This window comes from Chlamydotis macqueenii, chromosome 13 (assembly GCF_036417535.1).
Source record: "Chlamydotis macqueenii isolate bChlMac1 chromosome 13, bChlMac1.mat, whole genome shotgun sequence".
In the NCBI taxonomy this organism is placed as follows: domain Eukaryota; kingdom Metazoa; phylum Chordata; class Aves; order Otidiformes; family Otididae; genus Chlamydotis; species Chlamydotis macqueenii.
Genome location: NC_141568.1, coordinates 12,237,080 through 12,260,000, shown reverse-complemented (window position 1 = coordinate 12,260,000; position 22,921 = coordinate 12,237,080). Strand labels below are relative to the sequence as shown.

The 22,921-nt window shown below is 46.7% G+C and overlaps 1 protein-coding gene and 1 long non-coding RNA gene across 4 annotated transcripts in view; one reads left to right on the top strand and one right to left on the bottom strand.

The window, feature by feature from the left end:
* TSHZ3 (teashirt zinc finger homeobox 3) overlaps nt 1–6,928 on the bottom strand; it is a 62,857-nt gene extending 55,929 nt beyond the window's left edge. Inside the window, exon 1 of the mRNA XM_086758373.1 lies at nt 6,791–6,928. Coding sequence (XP_086614499.1) covers nt 6,791–6,830 — 40 coding nt within the window. The 5' untranslated portion in view covers nt 6,831–6,928. The remainder of the gene's footprint in view (nt 1–6,790) is intronic.
* A 1,540-nt stretch (nt 6,929–8,468) lies between these two features.
* LOC147599101 (uncharacterized) lies at nt 8,469–11,515 on the top strand. Of its 3 annotated transcripts, XR_015260033.1 has the most exons (4): nt 8,469–8,582; nt 8,832–8,933; nt 9,966–10,074; nt 10,188–11,515. It is a non-coding gene; the product is annotated as an uncharacterized LOC147599101 (long non-coding RNA). The 3 variants fall into 3 exon arrangements; XR_015260034.1 differs by lacking the exon at nt 9,966–10,074; XR_015260032.1 differs by having other exon boundaries at nt 8,523–8,933.
* The last annotated feature ends 11,406 nt before the right edge of the window (nt 11,516–22,921 follow it).

Below are 22,921 nucleotides of genomic sequence, written 5' to 3'. Positions count from 1 at the left end.
CTGAAACAAGGATTATTTATGGATAGGACCTAAAAAACACCTCCGTAAAAATGTTCGCTAATTGTGAGCACACTGAATAACTTCAAAACTTGTCTATACTCCAAGCGATGTCGGGCTTAGCTCAGCTGTTTAACAGCGATCCCCAGTATGAAGAGGATGGGAGGCAGAGGTAAGGCAGGCTGGGAATGGAGAGCTCTTCACTGGTGAACTCCCACTCCAACAAATACAGTGAACTTATGCGATTCCCAACAGCTGTTCTGAATGAAGAAAAGAGAGTCATAATTAATAACATGTGTCCTGACAGAATTAATTAATAATTTATAATTAAGTCTAAAATACGAACTTAGATTATTCTTGAAGAGTCGCACCTTTACTGCCCGAACGAGCCAGGTAATAGCGTTGGCAAAGAGCCTTCAGATATTTTATGATCTTCTGGTAACTCCTTCCCCGGGGGAAAAAAACCTTTGAACATTTTCTGAGAAATATCTTAAAGTTGATGGTTGCAATGAGAAGTGTTTAAATTCTGCAGATTGGCTCTCTACTGAGATGACCAAAATATCTTCCAGGAGCAAAATCAGGAAAAATGCAGTAGGACGAATCTCGCAGTGTCTGAAATTAAGCCCTATTTATTTCAACTCTTACAGTTCCTTTTATGAAAATGGTAACAAACAATTTCAAGCTCTGACAATGTCCTATTCTGCATTATTATACTTAAGAAAACTACAGTACAGTCTTTTGTGGACTATGCTTTAAATCCTTTGAGTCAATTTTCATGCAATTTTTTTTAATGTTGAACTCAAGAAAAATCAATTGCTTAATTTTTTTCAATCCTCCTGCTTTAGGTAATGACACACACACAAAAAAAAACCCCACAACCCTGCAACGCATCCATTGTTTAGTGGGATTTTTTAAATTAATTTAATGTCTAACTGCAAATGCTAGAAACTAGAATTAATCTGTCTGGATAAAAAAAGGCTTACAGACATTTAAATGCATGTATCGGGACACTTTATCAACCTAACATAAAATTGTCATCTTATCTTATTATATGACTATTTTATGCATGTGTCAAAGAATTTAAAAATGAATGCCTGTCTATTCAGTCTAATTACAACTGCATATTATCTGTCTGGATGTACCAGTCCATATCATTGTTACCAAATACAATATATTGTATTCACCTTTCATTTTTAACTTCAGGCTGATAAACCACAATTTGGGCGTAACTAAATTAAAAAAAAAAAAACAACAAAAAACACAACCAAACACACACAGAAGGGGAAAAAAAAAAAAAAAAAATCAGACTCAAACACCCGAGGTAGATTGTTTAGTAAATGATGCTGAAGTATTTCTTAGATAAGATAACACACCATCGCTCTGCAACTACGTTATTTTCGGTGTTGTATCATAACCATACATATACATACACTCTTACTTGACAATGCAACACTTCAGGCATCTTAATACTTGATCTAGCAGCAGCACCTTGTAAATAGGGCTGTATTAAAATTTGACAATCTGTATTTGGATTCGCTAGGAAACGGTCATGACATTGGATTAAAATATGGATTATTACACCATAAAACTAGCAGTGCCAAGGTTTGTTCAGACAGATAACACGTACGGTTACTTTACGTCCTGGCAAATCATTTCTTTTCATTCACTCTGCACCACCATATGCTTCTACATGAGCGTGCACGTTAGCACACTTAAAAATGTACCCCACACTTCACCCTGAAGGTGATCTTTTCTATGCAGTTTCCACTAATCCTGGAAACAGGGCTGACAAAAAGGACCCACTCTAATCCTGCTAACTCACCCTAGCTTCACTGCATTTCCCATAACCCTGCAGCAGTCACAATTCATTCTAATCACTTTACAAAACAATCTTTAGTAAAAAGAGGAAAAATGCAGACTTGTAAGCCAATTTAAGAAATAACTGCTGATACATCAGTTATTGACTATTTCACTCCTGCTCATGATAGCGCTCAAGGCAAAACCGAGAACAAAATGACAACATCAACCGCACGCAATAAACTGTGGCCCAGGAGAGCACTGAAGCCCTAATTGACAGCTGTCAAGCTAATGGGAGAAATGGCAGCTGATTCTGGAAAATTCTGTTTTCCAGATGGATATTCAGGGGAATCTATCAGGCCTTTTTATATTTATGCCCCTTTTTCTTTTTTTTTTTTTTTGCATTGTTCCTCACACTTTGCCGGGGAAAAAAAAAAAAAAAAACCAAAAAAAAAAAACCAGAGGACAGCCATAACTAATCATTTTGTCAGCTTGCTGCTAGGAAGAATCTCTGTCCAACAGAGAAATATGTGGCAGGTTTGGAGGCAAATAACATACCAAGGGCTGACACTGCATGTACCTTTATACGTACTCTACTTTATCGCTACATTTACTTTTGGGGTATGTATGTAGTCACAAGCAATTCCCATAAATTAAAGCAAGCATTCAACTTCCTGAAGTTGGAGCTCCCTGGAAATTCAGCCGCACAACCCATGTGGCCATCTTGCATTTGGGTTTCTGCGGTGCGCTCCCAGCCCTGCTCGGGAGCTACCGGTAACTCACAGGAGCACTGAAGTCCCCGAGAAGTGGAAGTGCTCCGCATCTCGGAAAAATCAATTAAATCTAGTGCACTATTCCCACAGACCAGGGGCACGTTTTGAATGTGACCACTGAAGTTGTGAAGAGCCCAAAAAGTATGCAGCTATCTGGAGGGTTTTAAACCATACTATATAGGAAAAAAAAATAAATAAACAAAATTGACATCGTCCCAAGTTTGTTTGCTTTTTTCCAGAGGGCTGAAAACTCAGTGCGGTTGTTTGGGTCTAAAAAACAATAATTGTTGTATTCAATTAAAAAAAACAAACACATTAAAAAAAAAAAAGTAAATTACTTTCCAACAAATCATTAGTTCGCAATCCCTCCTCAGAAGAGCTTTATATGTATACAAAATATGTAGTAAGTTGTTTCTGTCAGTAGGAAGTACATTTTCTTGATCTTTTAAATAGGTTTCTAAAAAAGCTGTGAGTGAAAGCTATAATTTAAGGATAGATAATTACTGTTTGCATGAACAAGCCTGGCCTCTATTAATACAGTGTCTTAGCTTTCCTAGCCTCTAACCAGTAAATACCTTCTTCCTCCTGACTTAAATGAGAGAAGTCGTTGGAGCAGCAATCCTTACCAATCTCTTGCTTTAACAGGTGAGGAATAAAACTGTGATCCCTGACTCTTCCTCCCAAATTTATCGAGGACATTCACCTGTGTCTCAAAGCAAACAAACCGAAATTATCATTTTTCCAGATTCTTGATTCTCAGAGACAGCTTTAGCCTTCCACAGTGTGGTGTTAACACTTGGGCTAGACATAAAGAATTTGTGCACCTGTCTGTTATGTCTGCGAGCTCTGTGCTGCTGAGAGTTCTTTGTTGTTGTTATTCTACTCCAGACCATTAAAAGGGCCCTAATTCCTATGACATGATTATCCAGGTACCAAAGCCCATTTGTCACCTGCAGCAGAAAATTGAGTTAATGCACAACTAAAGGCAACCAGGACTGTGTAATATCAACTTGATTACATCAAACTAGCTGCAAACCTAATTCTGCTGGATGACACTGCGTGGAGCTTGTCATCTCCAATCATTAAAGCTGTCAGGAATCCATCAGGTTTACAGCTAATTAGGTGAACACTAATGAAGCTGGCAAAACAACTTTTCTTTTTTTATGGCTGAGCGGACCTTTCAGTTTGGAGAAAAAAAATTCTCGAGTATTCTCAAGGTTGCTGGGGACTGGATTTCCTGAGTTACCAATCAGCAGACATCTTTAATTCTCCCCCCACCACCACCTTTTTTTCTCTCTCAGTACCAAGCAATCAATTTGTCATCACTCTCAGTATGCCACAAAAGCAGTCATGAACCTTATAACTCGCAGCTCTGAAGCCAAAAAGAAGGGGAAAAAAAATTGTAAGTTTCTTCTGTCTTAAAATAAAACGCCTCATACAGCTCACTTATTTATCTTCATGCACTTATCAACAGCATAAATGTTCTTGTTTTTTCACTCTTCTCAAATAAGTAGCCCTTCAGTCATTCTACATCCCCCATATCCATTAGGCAGAGGCATTTTGATAAAGTAAAGCCAAAGCTAGTGTATGGGAAAGAATGAAAGCACTCACTCTGCCAACTTCTGATTGACCATTAAGCTATTGATGAATGTGCCTGTCAGGAGAGAGACAATTAAATCAAATATGAAACAAAGTCGTTTTGACGGGTCATTTTGATAGAGCAAAACCATTCTTCCATCTCCTATTAGTCCTGCAGTCAAGTTTTTGTAATGAATATTTCTTAACTAACCTGTTATTTCTTAGCTGTTTTTTAAGGTGTTAAAAAGGAAAAAAAAAAAAGACGCCTTTGCTTTTACTGCTATTAGAAAAAGTAACATTTCCAACGTGACCAATAAAACGGCATTTCAGTGGGAAGCAATTATACACAATACTAAATGTTTAATGTGGCTACCAAAAAGCTAAAAGTTTAAAGAGATTACACTTCTACTAAATACGAAAGATAGATCGCACAGCATGGATGATTCACTTGAGAAAGGAGGGAGAGACGGAGAGCCGGGGAGAGAGAGAAAAAGGTACCTTAGAATGTGTGCTTAGGGCAGAAACACTCTCCTCCAGCTTACGGAGAGCCCAACATACAGCACAGCCGAATACGTCAAACACTTGGAAGAGCTAGATTTTGCAGAACTAAATTAATGTTACAAAATAAAACTTCCCAAGTATTAGGAAAAGTTCACCTTTTAAATGTATTTGAAAAGTGTTATTTGATGGCACGGGCCAGAAATGCAAAATATTATCGTGAAGTATTTGGCTGCGATACTGTTTGCTAGATTGTATCACTACCGTACTGCAAAACTTTCCAAACTTTCTAGCTGTTAGAGCATGGAGTAAGACTGCCAGAAAGTCTATTTCTCTATTTCAGAAGTACCAGATGAATGCATGTATATGTCAAAGAAGAAAAAGAAAGGGAATGTGGAGATGGTTATTTACCATTTGTATTACTCCCTGAATCCCTTGCTGTTCGCTCAGTTCGAACCACACCACTCTGAGAAGTTGTCAGGCAGCGCGAAAGCACAGTCACGACTTTGAACGCCCGGTTTCTAACAACACCCCACCAAGCTAAGTTGCAGGGCTACCTGCCTCAAGTCCTTCGAAGCACAACCCCAAACGCGCTCCCAACAACGCTGCCGGAGCCTCCGGAAAACTACTCCCGGCCTCTGGGTACAAACCCGGCCTTTGGCAAATTACGGGGTCATCCGCTGGTCTCCCAGCCTGTCCCCAGCCAGACCCGCTCCTGCTCCTCAGCCAGGGCTGTGGGCTGCTGGCCCGCGTGGCTCAGTGGCACATCCAGCCGGGAGCCCCCGAAGTTGCGCTGACAGAGAGTTGACAGGCCGCATGTGACGTCACCGAGTCTGGCGTTACCATGGCAAGTGATTTATTGATGTTTATCGGGAATGAATAGATCAAAGGCAGCCAGATGACAGGCGATCAATCAGCCATCAAATCAAGGATGGCAACAGGCCAAGGAAACCTTTTCCAGCCCACATATCCCCAACTAAGGATTACTGTAAAATTATGTGGGTTGTTTTGTTTTTTTTTTTTACTGTTTTCTTTTCAATTTGGCTTTTCAAAAAAATACCGCCTAAGTTTAACAGGAACTGACATTTCTGGCATAAGGAAAACAACAACAAAAAAAAAAACCCTAAACAAACAAAAAAAAAACCTCACCAGGACAAAGCCTTGAAAAGTATTTCTAAAAAGAAAGGAAAAAAAAAAAAACACACCAGAGGAAATTGTAAAGGCACTATCAGAAACATTCGCCAGTCTTTTGACAGTACACAGACATCCCCCTCTACCCTTTTTTTTTTGGCTTTGGTTTCCTTTGCAGCTCCTCATCTGGACTCATAAATAAGAAATCAATAGGATTACCAGAAGAGGTTGCCAAAGAAAGTGACCGACTAGGTGGGTCTGCCCGTCCGGCAGCGCCGTGCAAGGGGGAGAGAGAAAAAGATAAAAGTTGAGCAAAGGAGCCAGGTCTGGGCTCGGATCTTCAAGTAACACTGCGGACCCTCCAAACCACTTTGTCCCTACCAGTTCATTCGCAGCGTGCCGTGTATCTATACGTATCCTATCTATCTTTACAGAAAAAAAAAAAAAAGAAATAATTTTTAAAAGAGTACTTTCACTGGCTTTCGCAAACCATTTGTATGTGAGGGAAGGGGATGGAGAACGAAGACTACAAGGGAAAAAAGCAAAGTAGGTGCCAAAGTACAGGCTGGAAATGAACAAAATTCGCCTCCTTCCCCCTCGCCTAGAGCCACACAGACCATCCGTGCACATGTAGCATCTGCCCGCACAGACCCGCCCGGCTTTCACCGCGCCTTGCCCCCGGAGCCGAGCCGGGCGACGGCGGAGTCCGGAATTAATCAAAGTGGGCACCAAAGTAGGGAACGGGCTTCCCGGCGCCCTCCACCCCAAGGTGAAAAACAAACCAAAATAAAATAAAAAATAAAATAAAATGAAACACACATACTCCTCCCCCCCCCCCCCGCCACCGTGCCGTGCTCCAGACCGAGAGCTGCTCCGCAAAAGCCCCGGCCCGCAGCGCCCGGCGGCGGGGAGCGGGGCAGGGAGGGCGCCCGGCAGGACCGGCGGGCTCGGGCCGCCGGGAAGCGGCTCCGGGAGCGAGCGGCGAGACCCGCGGCCGCGGAAGGCGGCACCCGTACCTGCTGCGCGCCGGGGCGCCTGCTGCTTCCTCCTCGGCATGCTGGGCTGCTGCGGGCGGCGGCGGGGGGGGGCTGCCGGGGCGCGGGGGTGGGAAGAGTTGCTCTAGCCCCAGAGATCCGGTGAGCTGCTCCAGTCTCGGCTCGAGGGCTGGGTTGGGGATATATTTTTTTTTTTTTTTTGTTGCTGTGCATACACGATGCCGAAGAGGAGGAGGAGGAGGAGGAGGAGGCGGCGGCGGCGGAGGAGGAGGCGGCACAGAGGAGAGGACAGCCCTGCTGCTGCTGCTGGCAGAAGAGGGGGGAAGTTTGACAAATCGCCCCGGAGGAAGGAGGAGGGGAAGCCCCCCGAAGAGGTGCGCGGGCGGGAGGGCTGGGGAGAGCCCGCAGTCCCCCCCCACCCCACCCTGCGCCCCCCGGTGCCGGGCCGGGCCGAGGGATCACGGCATAGAGACGGGGGATTTCTTGGCAGGAGTCGGCGGAGCCTCAGCCTGCGCGGCTCTCCACTCCGCGGCTCCCGGCTCGGCGCTGGAGCGGCGGCGGCGGCAACAGGCGAAGCTTGAAGGGAAACGAGACGATCGCAGTGTCACTCAAACCAGCTCGCTCGGGGGGCGAGGGGCACCGCGCGCCCACCGCCCCCCGCCCCGGCCGGCACCTTCACTCTCTGCGCATCGCGCCGCCGGCCACGGCCATGGCCAAGGGCCCGCCCGGGGCTCCCTCCCCACCCCCCACGCCGCGCCCCCTCCGCCGCCCAACTTCTCCCGCCGCTCCCTTCAGCAGCCCGCAGCGGCGGAGGGGCTCGGCCGGCCCTGAGCAGGGCAGCCCGCTCCGCTCGCCCCGCCGGCAGCCCTTCCCTTTCCGCCCCCGCGCACACCCGTTCCACCCCCTCCTCCTCTAAACCATCGCCTCCCCCGGGCACGGGACCCTCCCCACACCCCCCCCCCACGGTGAGGGGGGCCCGGCCCCGGAGCCCTCTCCCCGCGGAGCCCAGCGAGGTGACAGCGGCAGCAGCAGCCCGGGCCCCCGCTTCGCCCCGCCGCCCGCCCCGGCCCCACTCACCGGCGCGCCGGGCAGCTGGCCTCCCGCCCGCACACATCCAGCCCGCCGGCTCCCACCCGGCTGCCGCCGCAGCCGCCCGGGCTCCGCTTCGCGCCTGCGGGCAGGCGGGGTGCGGGGGCCGGTCCGGCCGGCGGCCGTTAACGGCGGCGGCGCCTCCGCCGGCTGCGCCCTGCCCCGCGGTGCCGCCGGCCGGACGGGGAGCGGGCAGAGCCCGCGCACAACCGCGCCCTCGGCTCTTCGGGGACGGTCACTTTTCCCTCTCTTTCCCTCTTTTGGGGGCTTTTTTTCCTCTCTCTCGCTCTTTTTGGTTCGGGGATTGTTTTTTGTTTTTTTTTTTTTTCTGGTCCAAGTTCACTGGCGAGCCGCCGCGCTTCAGTTCAGCGAGCGCCGGCGGATCGATGTGCTGCGGGTTTGATTGCGCATCCCTGGGCGGCGGGGCCGCGCACCAGCGGGGAGGGCCGGGGCGGCGCGGGGGGCGCGCGGGGGGGGTGCCGCGCCGGCCTCGCGCCCTCCCGCCTCCGCCGCGAGCGGGCACGGCGGCCCGGTACCGGTACCGGCACCGGCATCGCCGCGCTGCCGCAGGCCGCCAGTGCTTGGGAGAAGTGAAAGGGAAAAAAACCCACCACCACCAACAACAACAAAAAAAAGTAGCGATTTGGTTTGGTTTGGGTTTTTTTTTTTTTTTAAGTTCACGGGGAGGAATAATAAAAAAAAAAAGGATGATCTCACTTTTACGGTAAGATCAAAAAAATCTCCACTCGCCCCCATTCTGCGAGATTTGGGATAATTCCAAATACCTGACTAAGTGCAGATGTTGTTGCGTCTTCACATCCTATAAAGCCGGCGCGCCGCTCTTTTGCTCTCGCTTTCCTTTTCAAGTTGCAGAAAATTCAAACACTTTACATGAAGGGTGGAGAAGGTTTGGGAGGTTGGTTTTTTTTTTTTTAATTATTATTATTGTTATGAGTTGATTTATTTTTTTAAGCTGATCTTTAGGATGAAAAAAAAAAAATCGCAGTCGCCTAAAGTCCCGGGGAAATTGCTACTGTTGGGGGAAAACGAAACATTTCTTGCAAACAAGAGAACGGTGAGTTGTCAATTGCCGCTTCTGCTGCCCGGTCCGCGCAGCTCCATCTCGTTGACCCCCGCTGGCTGCTCCTCACGGTTACCGGATCTGCTGGCGGGAGGAGCCATCAGATCTACTTACTAGACGACACCGAGACGTTCCCCCCTTCCCCAAAAAAGCCCCTCTGTGTGTGTGTGTGGGGGGGGGGGGGGGGGGGGTGTGCCGCGGGCCCGCCCCGGCAGCTGGCCGTCCCGCCATTGGCGCGCCTGTCGCTGTTGCCCTGCCCGCGCAGCCCGCACCGGCCGGCTGCACCGGGGGAGGGGGGGGGGACACACCAGCCGCGGCACCGGCTGTCAGACAGCCCCGGAAAACGGAGAGGGTTGGGCTGCGGTTAATAACTCCTGCTTCCTCCCCTTCCTCCTCCTTTAACTAGGAATTAATAGAAAACTTAACTGCACCCCCCCGCCCCGCACCCCAACCGCTCAGCCCAGCCGCACCGAGCCCGCAGCCCGGAGAGAGGCGGGCGCGGGGCCGGGGGAGTCGACGAGAAGGGTCGGGTCGGGTCCCCCCCGAGCAGGGGGGTGCTGTCACAAATTTTGGGAGGCTGCGGTGGGAGCGCGGGGAGGCGGGAGCGGCGGCCGAGGCCGTGTCAGCCCGCGGCGCGGGGGGGTCGGGGGGGGGGGTCAGCCTGTAAAACGCCCCGAAAACGGCAGCGGAATCAAAGAGACGAAGCGTCTTGAGTCGTTTCGGCCCTGCAAAAGCTGTTCGACGGGCGGGAGCCCTGCCGAGGCCGGGAATTGTCCTCAGCTGCCGTTAGCTGGCTGCAGAGCACCCGCAGGAAAAAGCCCCAGCGGCCGAACACTAATTTTGGGGAGGGGGCTGCAAGTTGCAAGAACTTTTTTTCCTTCCCCCTCCCTCTCTCTAAACCCGCTCATCTTTCCCCAGCTTCCTATCCCTCGTCACCCGCCGGGCTGCGCACCCGCGCACAGCCCTCCCCTCGCTGCTGTGCTTGGCTCCACGCGTGTTTTTACCCACGTAGTGCTATTTTAACAGATTCCCTAGCAGAGCACAGCCAGCTTGGAGGATGCTGCCAGGCTGTGACCTTTTGGACGGTGTCACGAAAACATTGGCCAGAAAACCGCCAGCCCTGTTGTGGGGTGAGGTTTGTTTGACACCACTCACCTCGCATCTCCAAGGGGCACTGGGCTGGTGACAGCGCACCCAGTTTGGGATGGGGGCCTGAATGAAAAAAAAAGTTAAATTTCCCCTAAACAGGAGCTGGAGGAACTTGCCTAGTTCAACTAGAAATAATAACTCGCGTATGGGTGCGAGAAAAAGGCGGAGAGAGGGGCAGCAGACCCAGGTGCACACGGACACACACCCCGCGCTCGCACATTTCACAACTTTTAGTGCCAAAACGCTCAGGAAGTTGTGGAATAATTTGGTGGTTAACTATACCCAGTTTTTTTAAGGAAGAGAAGAATAAAATCTATTGGACTTTCTGTCAGAAATTGCAGAGGGAAATGCGGATTCTTTCATGTGCATCAGCTTCTTCGGGGGTCACAGCCTATTTCGGAAAGCCAGAACCGTGATTTTATTAAGTGTAGCATTTACAAACATAGCACGCAACTCCGATGGCCGCACAGCTACAAGGGCTCAGCACCGGAGGCTCCGCTCGCTCTTCCCGGCCGTTTTAAGCCAAGGTACCGGTTGTTTGTAGGTCCCACGATGAGATCACGCTCGCTCCTGATCTTTCCAGCAGCTGAGGATGGTTTGCGTTTCGACAGCGCGCACAGCTCAGTCCCCCTTCCTCCGCTCTGACTTTTAAGCCATCGTTCTGTTCCCCCCCTCCCGACACCTCTGGCAGCCTCCTGGTTTCCCCCCCCGGCCCGCGCCACGCGGATCCAGGCCGGGCTGCGGGGGGAGCCCCGCCACCGACGGCGGGGATGGCCAGAGCGGCTCGGGAAGGGAGCTCGGCCAACTTGGGACGGCTGCCTCGGGGAAGCGGTGCGGTGCGGGCTTTCGCCGTTCTCTCCCCGCAGCAGCGCGCCGGTGTTCCGCCACTTGACCATCGCACAGAGGAAGGCGAGGTCCCCATCCGCCTGCGCGGCGGCTCCGCTTGCCCCACGCAGGGGCGCAGCCCCGCTCTCCCAACCGCTCCGTCCCGGGCCCACCCTGCCCAAGGGTGGGAGGCTGGGGCCTGCGGGGGCGGTCACTGGGAGCACCGGTGGGCGCGGAACCCACCGCCGCCCAGGGTACCCGCCAGCTGCCTGCAGTCCCGGGGGGAAAAAAAAATAAAAAATAAACCCCAACCCTCTCCTCCTTCCGAACGGCTGGCTGGCACCCACCGACACGCGAGGAGTATTGGCGCGTCTCCCGGCGAGGAACAAAGCCGAAACAGTTTTCATGAGGGCTGGGCTGGGCGAACACGGACCTGACAAGTTTGTTTGAAAACACCGCTGCCCACGGGGGAAAGCGGTACCCCCGCTTCTGCCAAACACAAAGTGCCGTCAATAACCGTTATAACAGCAATCATAACCTCAGCAGAGAACAAAGACATTTTGTAACATCTACATAACTTTATTAGAGCAAAATTATTTTAAAATGCCTGTGAATTCCTAAACCTCCCGAATACAAATGAATAAAAGTTTTTCTTCGGGCTAAAATCTTTGCTTGAATGTAAATTGTTTGGGTAAGTGAATTTATACAGCAGCAAAGTTTGTTTGTCTTAGCCCAGTAGCTTTGCTTTAACGAACCAGATGTTTTGTCTGTAAATTGTCCAGAGGACTTTTACAGTTCCGACATGTAATGAGCCCCAGAAAATCAGAGCTGGGATCGCGGTGCGCTCGCGACCAGGAGCAGGCATTTTGGGAAGAGCATGGGGAAAACAGGCAGGAAAGTGTAAGCACGCCCAGCCTCTTTGTATTTCGAAGCGTTTTCCTTTTAAACGGCGGGTAATCTCGTCCAGATCGATTCGCTGCCGTCTGGAGCCAAAAGTAATTCCCCTCCTAACCCCAGGTACCAGAAATGTGCCCCCTCGCTCCCCTCAAAAATCCCCCAGCCGGGAATGGAGGGGGAACCTTGGGGTCCGGGAGCCGCACAGCACGCGACCCGGACCCGCGGCCCCCCGCGCAGCTCTCCGCGGCGGGAGGTGCCGGCGGGCGGGCGCGGGGGCGGTGCCGGGCGGCGGTCGCCCCGTCCGTCCACCCGCCCGTCCCTCCTCTCCCGCGGGGCCCGCAGCCCCACCGCGGCCGCGGAGCAGCCCAAGTTCGCCAATTAAACTTGGGCGGCCGGAGCGGCTGCTGGGTGATGCTGCCGCTGCCTCCCCCACCCACGAGAGAGCCGGGCCCAGGCTGGGTGGGGGGGCAGGGGCTGTGAGGCGGTTTATGGTGCCTCTCGGCCGCGGCCCCGCGCTGCCCCGGTCCCCGCCCGCCCCCGGCCCGCTCTCCCACGCGCGGCACGTTTTGGGGCCGGTGCGCGTTAAAAGAAGATCTACCGTCGCGATTCAGTCCCGCTGAGCTATCGCTTCCCCCTCACCGCCCCTTAAAAAGGCTTCGGGTCTCTGAAGAAACAATCGGCTGCCGCTTTGGAGGAAAGAAGCGACACCATTCACTGCTGCAGCGTAATGCGTTCACTCGGGCAGCAGGAAAATCTTTAATGAAAAATAGTTTCAGGTCCTGGAACTGCGCCATATGCGACCACAAAAGCTGTTGTGTTGGCAAAAGGGGTGCCGCTAATTTTACCTACACCGCGTTTCTCCAGCGGCAGGCGCCGGGAGCCGGGTAGCGAGCCCCGGGGCCGGTCCACGGGAAAGGCGTCAGGGAGAAGGGGAAGGGATTCCCCTCGCCTTTCTCGCATCACCTGAAAGTTCCCGTCGCGCAGCTAACGCAGCTGCTCCTTTGCTGACCGCCTGTGATCCAATGCAATAAAGATTTAGTTGTGCATAGATACACTTTTTCTGAAAAAAAATATACCAAGTGGGCAGTTGGTAAAGCCTAACCCCGAGCAAAATCCTTCTTCCTTTTCACAGAAACTTACTTCCCAGACGGGGTGTATTTTCTTAGTGATTTGCACATAACGCTTGCACTAAAATATGCAAGTTTCTCAGGAAAAAAAAAAAAAAAAAAAAAAAAAAGTTACGCGCTCGCTCGGAGCGCAGCCCTGCCCGCGGCCGGCGCACTCCCCGCCCCAGCGCTTGTCCCCGCACCGCCGCCCCGCCCGCCCACGCCGCGGCCCCACGGGACGCGCACCCGGCCGAGGGCCACAACCGGCTCCGGCCTACCTCGCCGCGCGTCCGCGGTGCCGGGAGCGAGGCTGCGCAGGCCGGTAGGCCACGGGGGCATTAAAAAATAATAATTTTTTAAAAAGAGACGTCCACCCTAACCCCTTCTCTAAAACAAAAAAAAAAAAAAAAAAAAAAAAACCAAGAAAAAAAATTAGTAAAAGCCGTAGGAAGGCGGCTCCCAGCCGAGGCAGCAGCAGGCCCCGCCGCCACCGCGCCACGCGGGGCAGGTGAAGTGCGGGAGGGGGGAGAACCGGACACCGCCATCGATTCCCTCCCTTTGTTCTCGTGTCATCTGCACACAATGGGGAGAAAGAAATGCGACTTCGAAATTGCAATTAAGTAGCTTTAGAGCAGATTTCTTTCATTGGCTATTTATTCCTATCAAATCTCATGGCTTCTCTGAAAAAGGACTTATAATTTTAAAATAAAATACCTCATACCCTTCTGTAACAAGAGTTACTTAAATTATGACTGGATGTGCCTAAACAGTCATCTTATCGTTTCCCACCAATTTTGGTCAGGTCTTGAAAGAACTGCAATTTTTTCTAGTGTTTTAAAAGTATGAACTTCCTTTCAAACGTTCTTTAACCTTTAATGTTTTGTAACTTGATGAAAAGGTCACTTTGTTCAGAGTGGATGCATCTGCTCTGTAATTGTTCTAATATCAGGCAGAGCTCCATCCTAACACTAAATTCTTTTATGAGGATTTCTTTTTTTTCCTTAATATACTATTGTTAAGGTTACCATGAGTAATTGTTTTAAAGGCAAAGAGCTAGAGACCAAAGGATGCTCGCACTTTATTTAATTTCACCAACTTCAGATGTTTAGAGCTGTATTCAGCAGATGACATGAGCTGAGCTCTGAGAAGAATAACCCAAACGGTTTCACCTCTTCCCGCTTGTGGGGGCCTGAGGGAGAGCAGGAACAGAATAAATAGCTGAATTTATATACACAAGCTGCGTAACAGAACAGCACAAAACACTGATTAGCACTACTTCAAACTAACAGCAAGTTTGATCTGGGTATCTCAAAGTGTTTTACAAAGGGCTCTGTCAGAACGCCGAGACGCAGATGGGTCGAGACCCAAGAGCAGAGCGATGTTGGAGATCCAGGGACCGTTGGACATTGGTGTCTCAAGAATCAGGCTTGAAAAGAAGTATGGTGGTAAAAACATTACTAATTAATTATATTTTAGACTACTTGCTGTGAAGACAACAGAAGCTTTTCAGCACGTGTAAATCAATATTTATTATTAGGAATGATAGTATTTTGAATCTGCATATTCAGCCAGTTTTGGTACAGAGAACCTGTGTTTGTTCCCGTGCAAAAGACGAGGAGATGAATGCCCTCATTGCCACGTGTGGGCTGGGAACACCCCGCTGAGGGGCAGCCTGTGGCCCCAGCTATGCGGGCAAACATCACTTACTCACGATGCTTTAGCTGCTTTGCAGTAAGTGTGGCGATACCTGGCTGCACATCAGAGATTAGAGTGAGAACCTTGAATTGATGCAATTAATCCCTTTAAAATACAACAGGATTTTCTAATTCTTACACAATCCAAACATCCAGAGAGTATGTTTAATTAAAACTTGGCTATACATTTTTTTAAGTTTTTTTTTTTAAAAAAAAAAAACCACCAACAACAAAAAACAAAGAAATGAGCTAATTATATTGCTTAGTATTCTAATATCTTTTTTTTTTTTTTTTTTTTTAAATAACACACTTTTCAAGCCAGGCCAGTCCCATGAGGATGAGTTCCTCATTTATAAGTAGGTCCCCAATGGGAGTTAAAAAGAGGCTATTTTATAAGAAGAAAATATATTCTGAAAGAGAAGCCATACAAAGATAACCCCGCATCACATATATCAGTATGGAGGCTGGAATACATATTCCAATGATGCAAATCTTCCCCTGCAATAATTTGCTCGTTAGTGTTAACGAAAGCCCAGACACTGATGTCTATGTATTTGTTCTTGTATTTTTCTTCACACTAATGCTTTTAACTAAAATAATTTTTTTAAAATTGCTTTATTTAATGAATTTAAAGGTCAATCCTTTTCCTTTCCATATGCAAATCCTATTAATAGCAGAGGTTTGATATTAATGGGAGTTAATAGAGCAGATACCCCCTTCACACAGAAACCCCACAAGAGAACAAAATAATACCAAGATAATTTCAATAAATGTGTTGCTTCTTTCCCTCCTTTGAGTAACCAAGTATCAGAGCAACAGTACCTTGGAAACAGGAGTGACAGCCAGAGAAGGGATGAGACATGGAAGGGCACACAGGGCCTCCCCAGCTTCCAACCATAAAGCCCCAAGGAGAGGACACAGCCCCACAGCAGCTGGAGCCCACTGCCTCCTCCTCATCCTCACCAGCTGCTCACACCTGTGGGAGCTGGGCAGGACACAAGGTGCCATCACTAAAAGACCCTTCCCACCCTCCTAAAGAGGGAACAAGCGACTTTTGCTGCCCTCAGAGGTCAATAGTCTTCACCTGGGAGACTGCAGCAGCTACTTGGAGAAAAACAGGAGCTGCTAGCATTGGTAAGGGCATGAGTGAAGTTACTGCCTCTCCCTGTTTCTGCCAGTTTTGGAGAGGTTAGCTGTTTTGTCCCTGTCTTTCTTTCTACATTTGCTGTAGGAGGACTCGCAGAGGCTTTGATAGTATTTTTTTTTTTTTTAAGTACAGCTGTTGGTGTTAAAATAACAATGTTATGGAGGGAGAGGTGGAGGAAGAGAGGAATAAACTCATTGCTTTCATCTGCAGTCCCCGTAGGAAAATGCTCCCTGTGCTAACGGGTGAGAAATGACCCCATCTAGCCTAACTTGTGCAAGGAAACGATCTGCAGTGGTTTTCAAGCAGGTGATTCTGGATCCCAAACAGCAAAGCATCATTGGTCCAGAGCAGTTTCTTCCTTGGTGAGGGATGAAGAACACCTCGTGCAGCCTCTGGCAAGGCCAGCCGAGCCCAGCTCCTGCAGATCCACTGCTATTTCACTGGGGCAAGCCGAAGTAATGCGATTAAAGGAGGTGGAGCAAGAGATGAGTCATGGACCAGAGTGCTGTTAATTTACCTCTTACCAAAGGGCACTAACCCACTCCCTCCAAGCGCCAGGGAATCTTGCAAGGAAACCCATCTTCCCTGCAGCCTCCCTCCTTGTTGTCACTCCTGAGCTGAAAAAGTTTTCCCAAATCCCTTTCTCAATCTGCACTTAGCAGGTGACATTAGTCTACTACACTCCCAAACAGTGCAAGGCCTTTCACAATCACATTTTACAATATATGAACACCCCTCCCAAAACTCCTAACACCTTGGTTTTTTTTATTAGGGAAACCATTTTTTTCTTTCTTTAAAGTAAATTTTCCGCTGTTTATACCAAACCTATTTTTGTTTTCTTAATTCCTGAACCTGGAAGCTGGTTTTTGAAAAAGACTGTGTAGAAAAACTATAAACTGTCCCCGGGAGCTGTGGACAGAGCCCTGCGATGCTCTTGGTCCGCCCAACCTCTGAGCTGCAGAGAGACTGGAGCACCAGTGAGGACCGGCAATCTCACGCCCTTAAAATGTGCAGAGTTGCTGCTTTGATGGGTAGATATGTTGAACAGATCCTTTTTGCTCTGCTCGCCCGGCGGGATGTTGGAAAGTCCCTCTGAAGCAGCGACAGTCCTTGCGACACACACCGCGGCTTCCATCTCCCGGAGATCCTGTTCCTGGCTCTTTGCAGACTAACGCAGATTGTATCGTATCACACTGTAGCGTACACTGAGGTCACCTTTTCTTTCACAGCCTTGACATGACCATAGATTTGGCAAGGGAAGGGCTGAAGGGTAGGAAGCACGCTGAGATAAAAGGCATCCCGTTTCCGAGGGAGCCAGGGCCCTATTCACAGGCCCGTAGTTTGGATTATGGGCTGTTACACACTCAAAATTTCTACTGGCTTCTATGCAAATAGGAAAGCATAGAATTAGGTCCGATATTTGAAGTGCATGCCAAAATAAGACTTATACTGCTTACGTTTTGGGGAGGTGAGTGCTGATTGCTACAAGAACTCTGTTTCCAGACAAAGAGAAAAACTCTGTAATTGTCCAGGTGCATCACAGTCTCGAAGAATTTGCATTTTTGCAAAACGCTAGGTATAAATTACTTCCACAAACAAGAGCCTGGACTCAATGGAACAACACAGTTGTCTGTTATAGCAAATCTGGTGTTCTCAGATTCAAATCTGCTACAGGCATTCTGGATTTTAATTAATATATTGTTTCATATGTATGAGTATTTCATTTTTGTTTTGTTTTGTTTTCACAGACTGCATTTTTAGTTTGAACAAAGCCTATTCTCCACATTATTCTCCAAAGCAGTTGAATAAATATCACAGACTTTATAGATCTGGTAGCCGTTCCAGGGAACAACACGGCAGTCATGCTTCACAGAAAAGGGATAACATCCTAGAGTGCAGCTGATAAGAGCAACAATTTACAAAGCAAGAGATCTGTTATGCAGTGAAAGCTTTATTACCATGACTTGATGTTACATCTACAGCACATAAGGGTTAATCATTGCAGCAGTTTGCAGCTGGTTTGTGCTCTCAGGGGAGTCCTAGCAATAGACTTCTGCGTGTAAGACAAGGTCAGACGCGCTCGCCGGGGTCAGCAGGCCACGTGATAACACAACGCCGAAACTTCGGCTGCGAGGAGACACAGGTGCCAAACCCATTTTGTGGTCTGTTGTCGAGAGCTTCTTGTGGTTTTGAGTCCCCTCAGTAGGAACACGTACGTAGCTCTGTGGTACATAATTGGATGGCAAGTTTTCAGAGCTACCCATCAGCGTGAGTTTTCTGTGGCAGCAGTGGGTTCATGAGTTTGCCAGGTACATGTAACATTTCACGGGAGACTTATTCTTAGTGGACTGAGAAAACAGAGCAGTCAGTGCCGAGTTTAAGGGCCAAATCCTGCATAATTTTTTTCAGTCTCATGATATAAAATGCTCACATGAGTAAAGTGAGCAGAATTGGACTTTAACATTTTATTAATATTTACCTTCTTCTGCTCCAAGACAAAACAATAATCAAATAAGAGAAACTTTAATCCTCAAATGCAGCTTTAATCTTCAAATTGGTTAGCTTATCAGAGGGGTGACATTTATTTTCAAAGACAGGCTGCTCGGAATGATCAGCTGAAACAGAAACCTGTAAGTGAAAGGATGTAAGTTTATTGGGCAGTGTTGTCTATATTTATAGTTTCTGCTCAACCCATATTTTGGTTTTATATGCATGTGTCAAAAATTAATATATGGCAAACTTCACCAACAGTTTTAAGAGATACTAAAATATAATAAAATCAATAAATGATGTTCTGGCATAAATGTTTCTGTAGCTGAGGGTGGTCAGGTTCAAAGGGCAACATCTGACCATTTCTCTTTCCCACCCTGCTGTGGAGTAAGACCCTCCCCTCAACTTCAAATCACTGGGGAGAGGGTAATTTAAGCTATACTTGATGTACCCTATACATCACTGTCTTCAGGACCAGGTTTAAAATTAAACTCTGATGTACAAAGTTAAACAAAAATGAGATAAAAATTGGCAGGGGTTGAAGAGGGTCAAAGTAGTCAAAACACAAGGTAGACTATTGCTTCTTTTGATTTATGTTATTCTGGGCACTAAAAAAAAATAAAATTATAGCTCTCATGGAGACTTTTTTTCATTGAGAATAACGCATTCCTAATTGTTTTCTATAGACTTACCGGGCATTTGCTCTGGGAGATGGAAGCATTTATTTATTTATTTATTTATCTATTTTGGCAGGGGCAGAATATCACCGACTATTGGCAGAATATTCAAATTATCACTAGATGCAACCTTTGTCACTCAACAGCAAGTGAAAGAGAATAGTATTTCGCCTTCCATTAGTGGTTATCTTACAATGCACACATCTATTACCTTGTACACTGTGTATAGAGTTTTGTTCTCAAGTAACTCTTTTAAACACAAACGATGTGCTGGAGTTACATTTGGTAGCAGACAGGAAGAGTTCAGTGAGTGTTTCCTTTTGCGTTATACATGCACATAATGCAGTTACCCTCCAGAAATTCAGTACAGGAAAGATGCCAAACAGCAGATTCTTTTGAAACCAATTCAAGAAAATCCTTGCAGGAAGTTCGTTTTTTTATGATGTAGTCAACTTTTCCACATATTGCCATTTACATGGCTAGTGTGTGGACTGCAGGCAAAATAATTTGGAATTGTAATCATTATTTTCTGTAATATGATAATGAAATCAACTACCATCCACTGGAATCAAATGAATTTCTCCGTGCTACTCCAGTGGGAGGAATAAAAGGGTTCTACTGGCTAAACTGCCAGGCTAATGGGAAAAGGAAGAAAAATCATGTCCTTGGATGGCTAGCAAATACAAATTGCTTATTTTAAACACAATGGTGGACATACAAAGATCCTGACATCTTTTAAAAACTGATTAAACAAGCTTTTTCCAAAGGTTTTTAATTTTTGTACGAGAAAATTCTATTGACTTCATATGGATTACAGCGGGCTGAAGTTGAGCATGTTCTTGGGCTGTACAAGGGCATTGGACAGCAAAGGCGTCTGAACTCTGAAAATGTCTGAACCTGATTTTAAATCTAACAGGAGAAAAACTTACACTGTCCAGACAACTATAAAAAAAATAGTTGTTTATGACGATAAGAATAACAACAACAGTAATAGTTTTCTATTTAATAATAATAGCTTTATAGTACTGATTCATTAATATTGACAATGATGATGCCATTTAATATGCACATTTTAGTATTTCACCAAAAATCTAAGCGATGCATTGCATAAAATGCACTTTCTATGTGTGATTTTACAAGACTGACATGCATATATGCCTTTAATATACACAATTTGGCAAACCATTTGTGTACTAATTAATAAATGCAATTCTTCACAAACATCTGGTGGAAAGCTGGAAGTGCAGCACGTATAGAAACAGCAGATTGTTTTAACAGATACGGCAAGCAAAGAAAAGGTTCCAAAGTTATAACAGGCCCACTACTTATGATCTAGTGTGCCAAACTCTCTGGATCTAACAGCTGATTAAGACTTTTTCAAACACCTTTTTTTTAAAAAAAAAAAACCCCACCTCTTGAGGTCACATAGAGGACTGTTCATGCACTCTCTATCTATAGCAGATCACACGTAACAAAAAGCAGAGTGAAGAGCTACTTGGTTAGGAAATTATGATCCAAAATGTTCCTACGTCCATTACTCTTTCAGAATCAGGAGAACTGTGAGTTAAGGAGACAGTCATAAAGGTCAGAAGGAATTGCTGCAGTATTCATGAAAGAAGTAAACACTATGAGAGCTATGAGGATCTTGGAACGAAGGTTCAGAGAGAATACATGAGCCGCGCTGAGGCTAGAAGCTGCTCAGAAATCAGGTAAAGAACAAAAAGATATGAAAAATTTAAAAAGAGGGAGAATATCAGCTCTTAGAAATACATGTAACCCTTTAAAATCATGTGCTTAGCATGAGTGATGTCTTTTGCTGATTTATCCCTGCAGCAATTAGGAGTTCTTCCTTAGGAGAGGTGTGCGGCATAGAAAATGAACGGACTGGATTCCTTCCTGCACCGAGTAGTTGATCACGGGTAACTGATTGGTTTTACAGATGTTGTCCTAAGTGCGTTACTGTACACAATCATCCAAGACTCAGATGCATCAAGGGTGCTAAGCCTGCTTGCTCAGTAAGGGCCCGGTTCAGAGCTCATCAAACCGGAAAGATTTCCACTGACCGCACAAGGTTCTGGATCAGGCCTTTTCCACCTCCACGACCAGAAGAGAGACTTCCACTTCAGCGCAGCCGAGATGCAGATTTCTCCACTGTCCTAGTCTATAACTTAATAACCCCCGTTTGAGAAATTAGTATTCACTCAATGAAATTCAGGGTTTGCAGAGGTCCAGTCAAAGGCCTAAGCACCATTTAAGCCCAGCTTATTCCTCAAGGCACCTCTGAACTGAATTGGACCCCATTTTATTAAATTATAATAGAAAGACTGCCATGTCAAGTATACTGATGCTGAAAGACCCAACCTCACAAGACCTCACACAGATAAGTAATCATCACTTATGCTAATAGTACATTTGACTTCCGTGGGGTGACACATGAGGATGGACTACTTGCTTGACTAAGATTAGTAAGAACAGGCATGTTACACAGAACAAATGACTTCTAAATATCCAGCTGCAGGGAAGTGCTGACTCCCATCAGTGAGTGTTGTGAGGGTGAATGAAGGGCAGGATATGATCTTTAGAAACCTCGCTGAATACTATTATCGAATTGGTGACAGTTTTGCAGATTTCTAACCTATAATAAACCTCAGCTTTGCCTCCTCAGTGACATGCTTCTCTCTGCTGTTTTTTTTCTCTTCTGCTTTCCTTTTCTTTTGCTGTAATCCAACAATCCAGTTTTACAATTTTTTTTTTTTACTCTTTCTTCTTTAATGTTTGTAAATGAATTTTGTGGTTTTGAAAGGTATTTAAGCAACAGCCACAGACTACTTGGTCGCATCTCTACATTGCCCTGCCAGTGTTCCTCCCCTCCGCTCTGCTGGGATCAGCACAGTGTCTCTGCTCATTTAGTCTTTGGCTTCTCCCGTCAAAGCTGACAATAAGGGCATCATACAGGGTATACCATTCCAGAGATTTTGTCTGACAAAATGCCTAACTGTTAGGCCTCTGTTTAATACAATTTTGTTTCATACAAGCCACAGAAACAATCAGATTTTGGCCCTTATGCTCTACAATGCCTTTGAACCAGCACACTAGAAAGGGAAAAATCCTTACGTCTAACCTGACTCAGTTTCACTTATCTGTTCTCGAATTCGTAGTGGTCCAGTTTTTGCTCCCTGTTTTGTTTCCACCAATTTAAAAAGTATTTTGTTGCAATTAAGTAGAGTTGCCATCCCTGGTTTTCCTACGCTGAGCAGACTTTTTTAAAACTATTCTTTTTTTTTTTTTTTTTCTTTTACCTTTGGCTGGAAAAGCTTTATCTGAAAGTAATGTAGTAGTGACCACTGATGACTGGCTTCCAGGGATTTTATGAATTCAGAATTAATTTGTTCCTGAGACCTGGAGAAACCATGAATGGTGAAAAATGTTTCTGTTACATACATAATAACTGGTATAAATACTGTATCCAACACCAAAATCCCAAATACCATAACCTATTTACAAAGAGACCCTTAAATCCAGTTTTGTTTGACCTGTATTGTAGAGAACTGTATAAACGTCACAAAGTCAAATAACATAAGTATTATAGCATTAGTAGTATTCTTAAATGAGTATTTTCCTGTTTCTTGGGGGCTTCTAGCTCAGCTGTAACGATTGCTCTGTGCGTGTGTGCCTGTGTGTTTTGCCAATCATGTAAGTGAAATAAAAATGCCCTAATTTCTGCAACTTTGATTTCACTGAACTGCAAAGCACTAAAAGCAGCAACAGTTTCCTGAAGAACTCCTCCATAGCAGGCCCTTGAACAAGATGACTGTTTCTAATAAGCACCAGCTGTCGTTGTGGTTTTACTAGTCAAATGATTCATGTCTTTTGCTCAGAAATGATAAGTGGAACAAATGTTTACTTAGATATGTAACAGAGGAACAATTGAAAAATAGTAGACTGTTGGATAGAAATATTTTCCTGTTATCTGATCCTTGACAATTAGTCTGAGCTC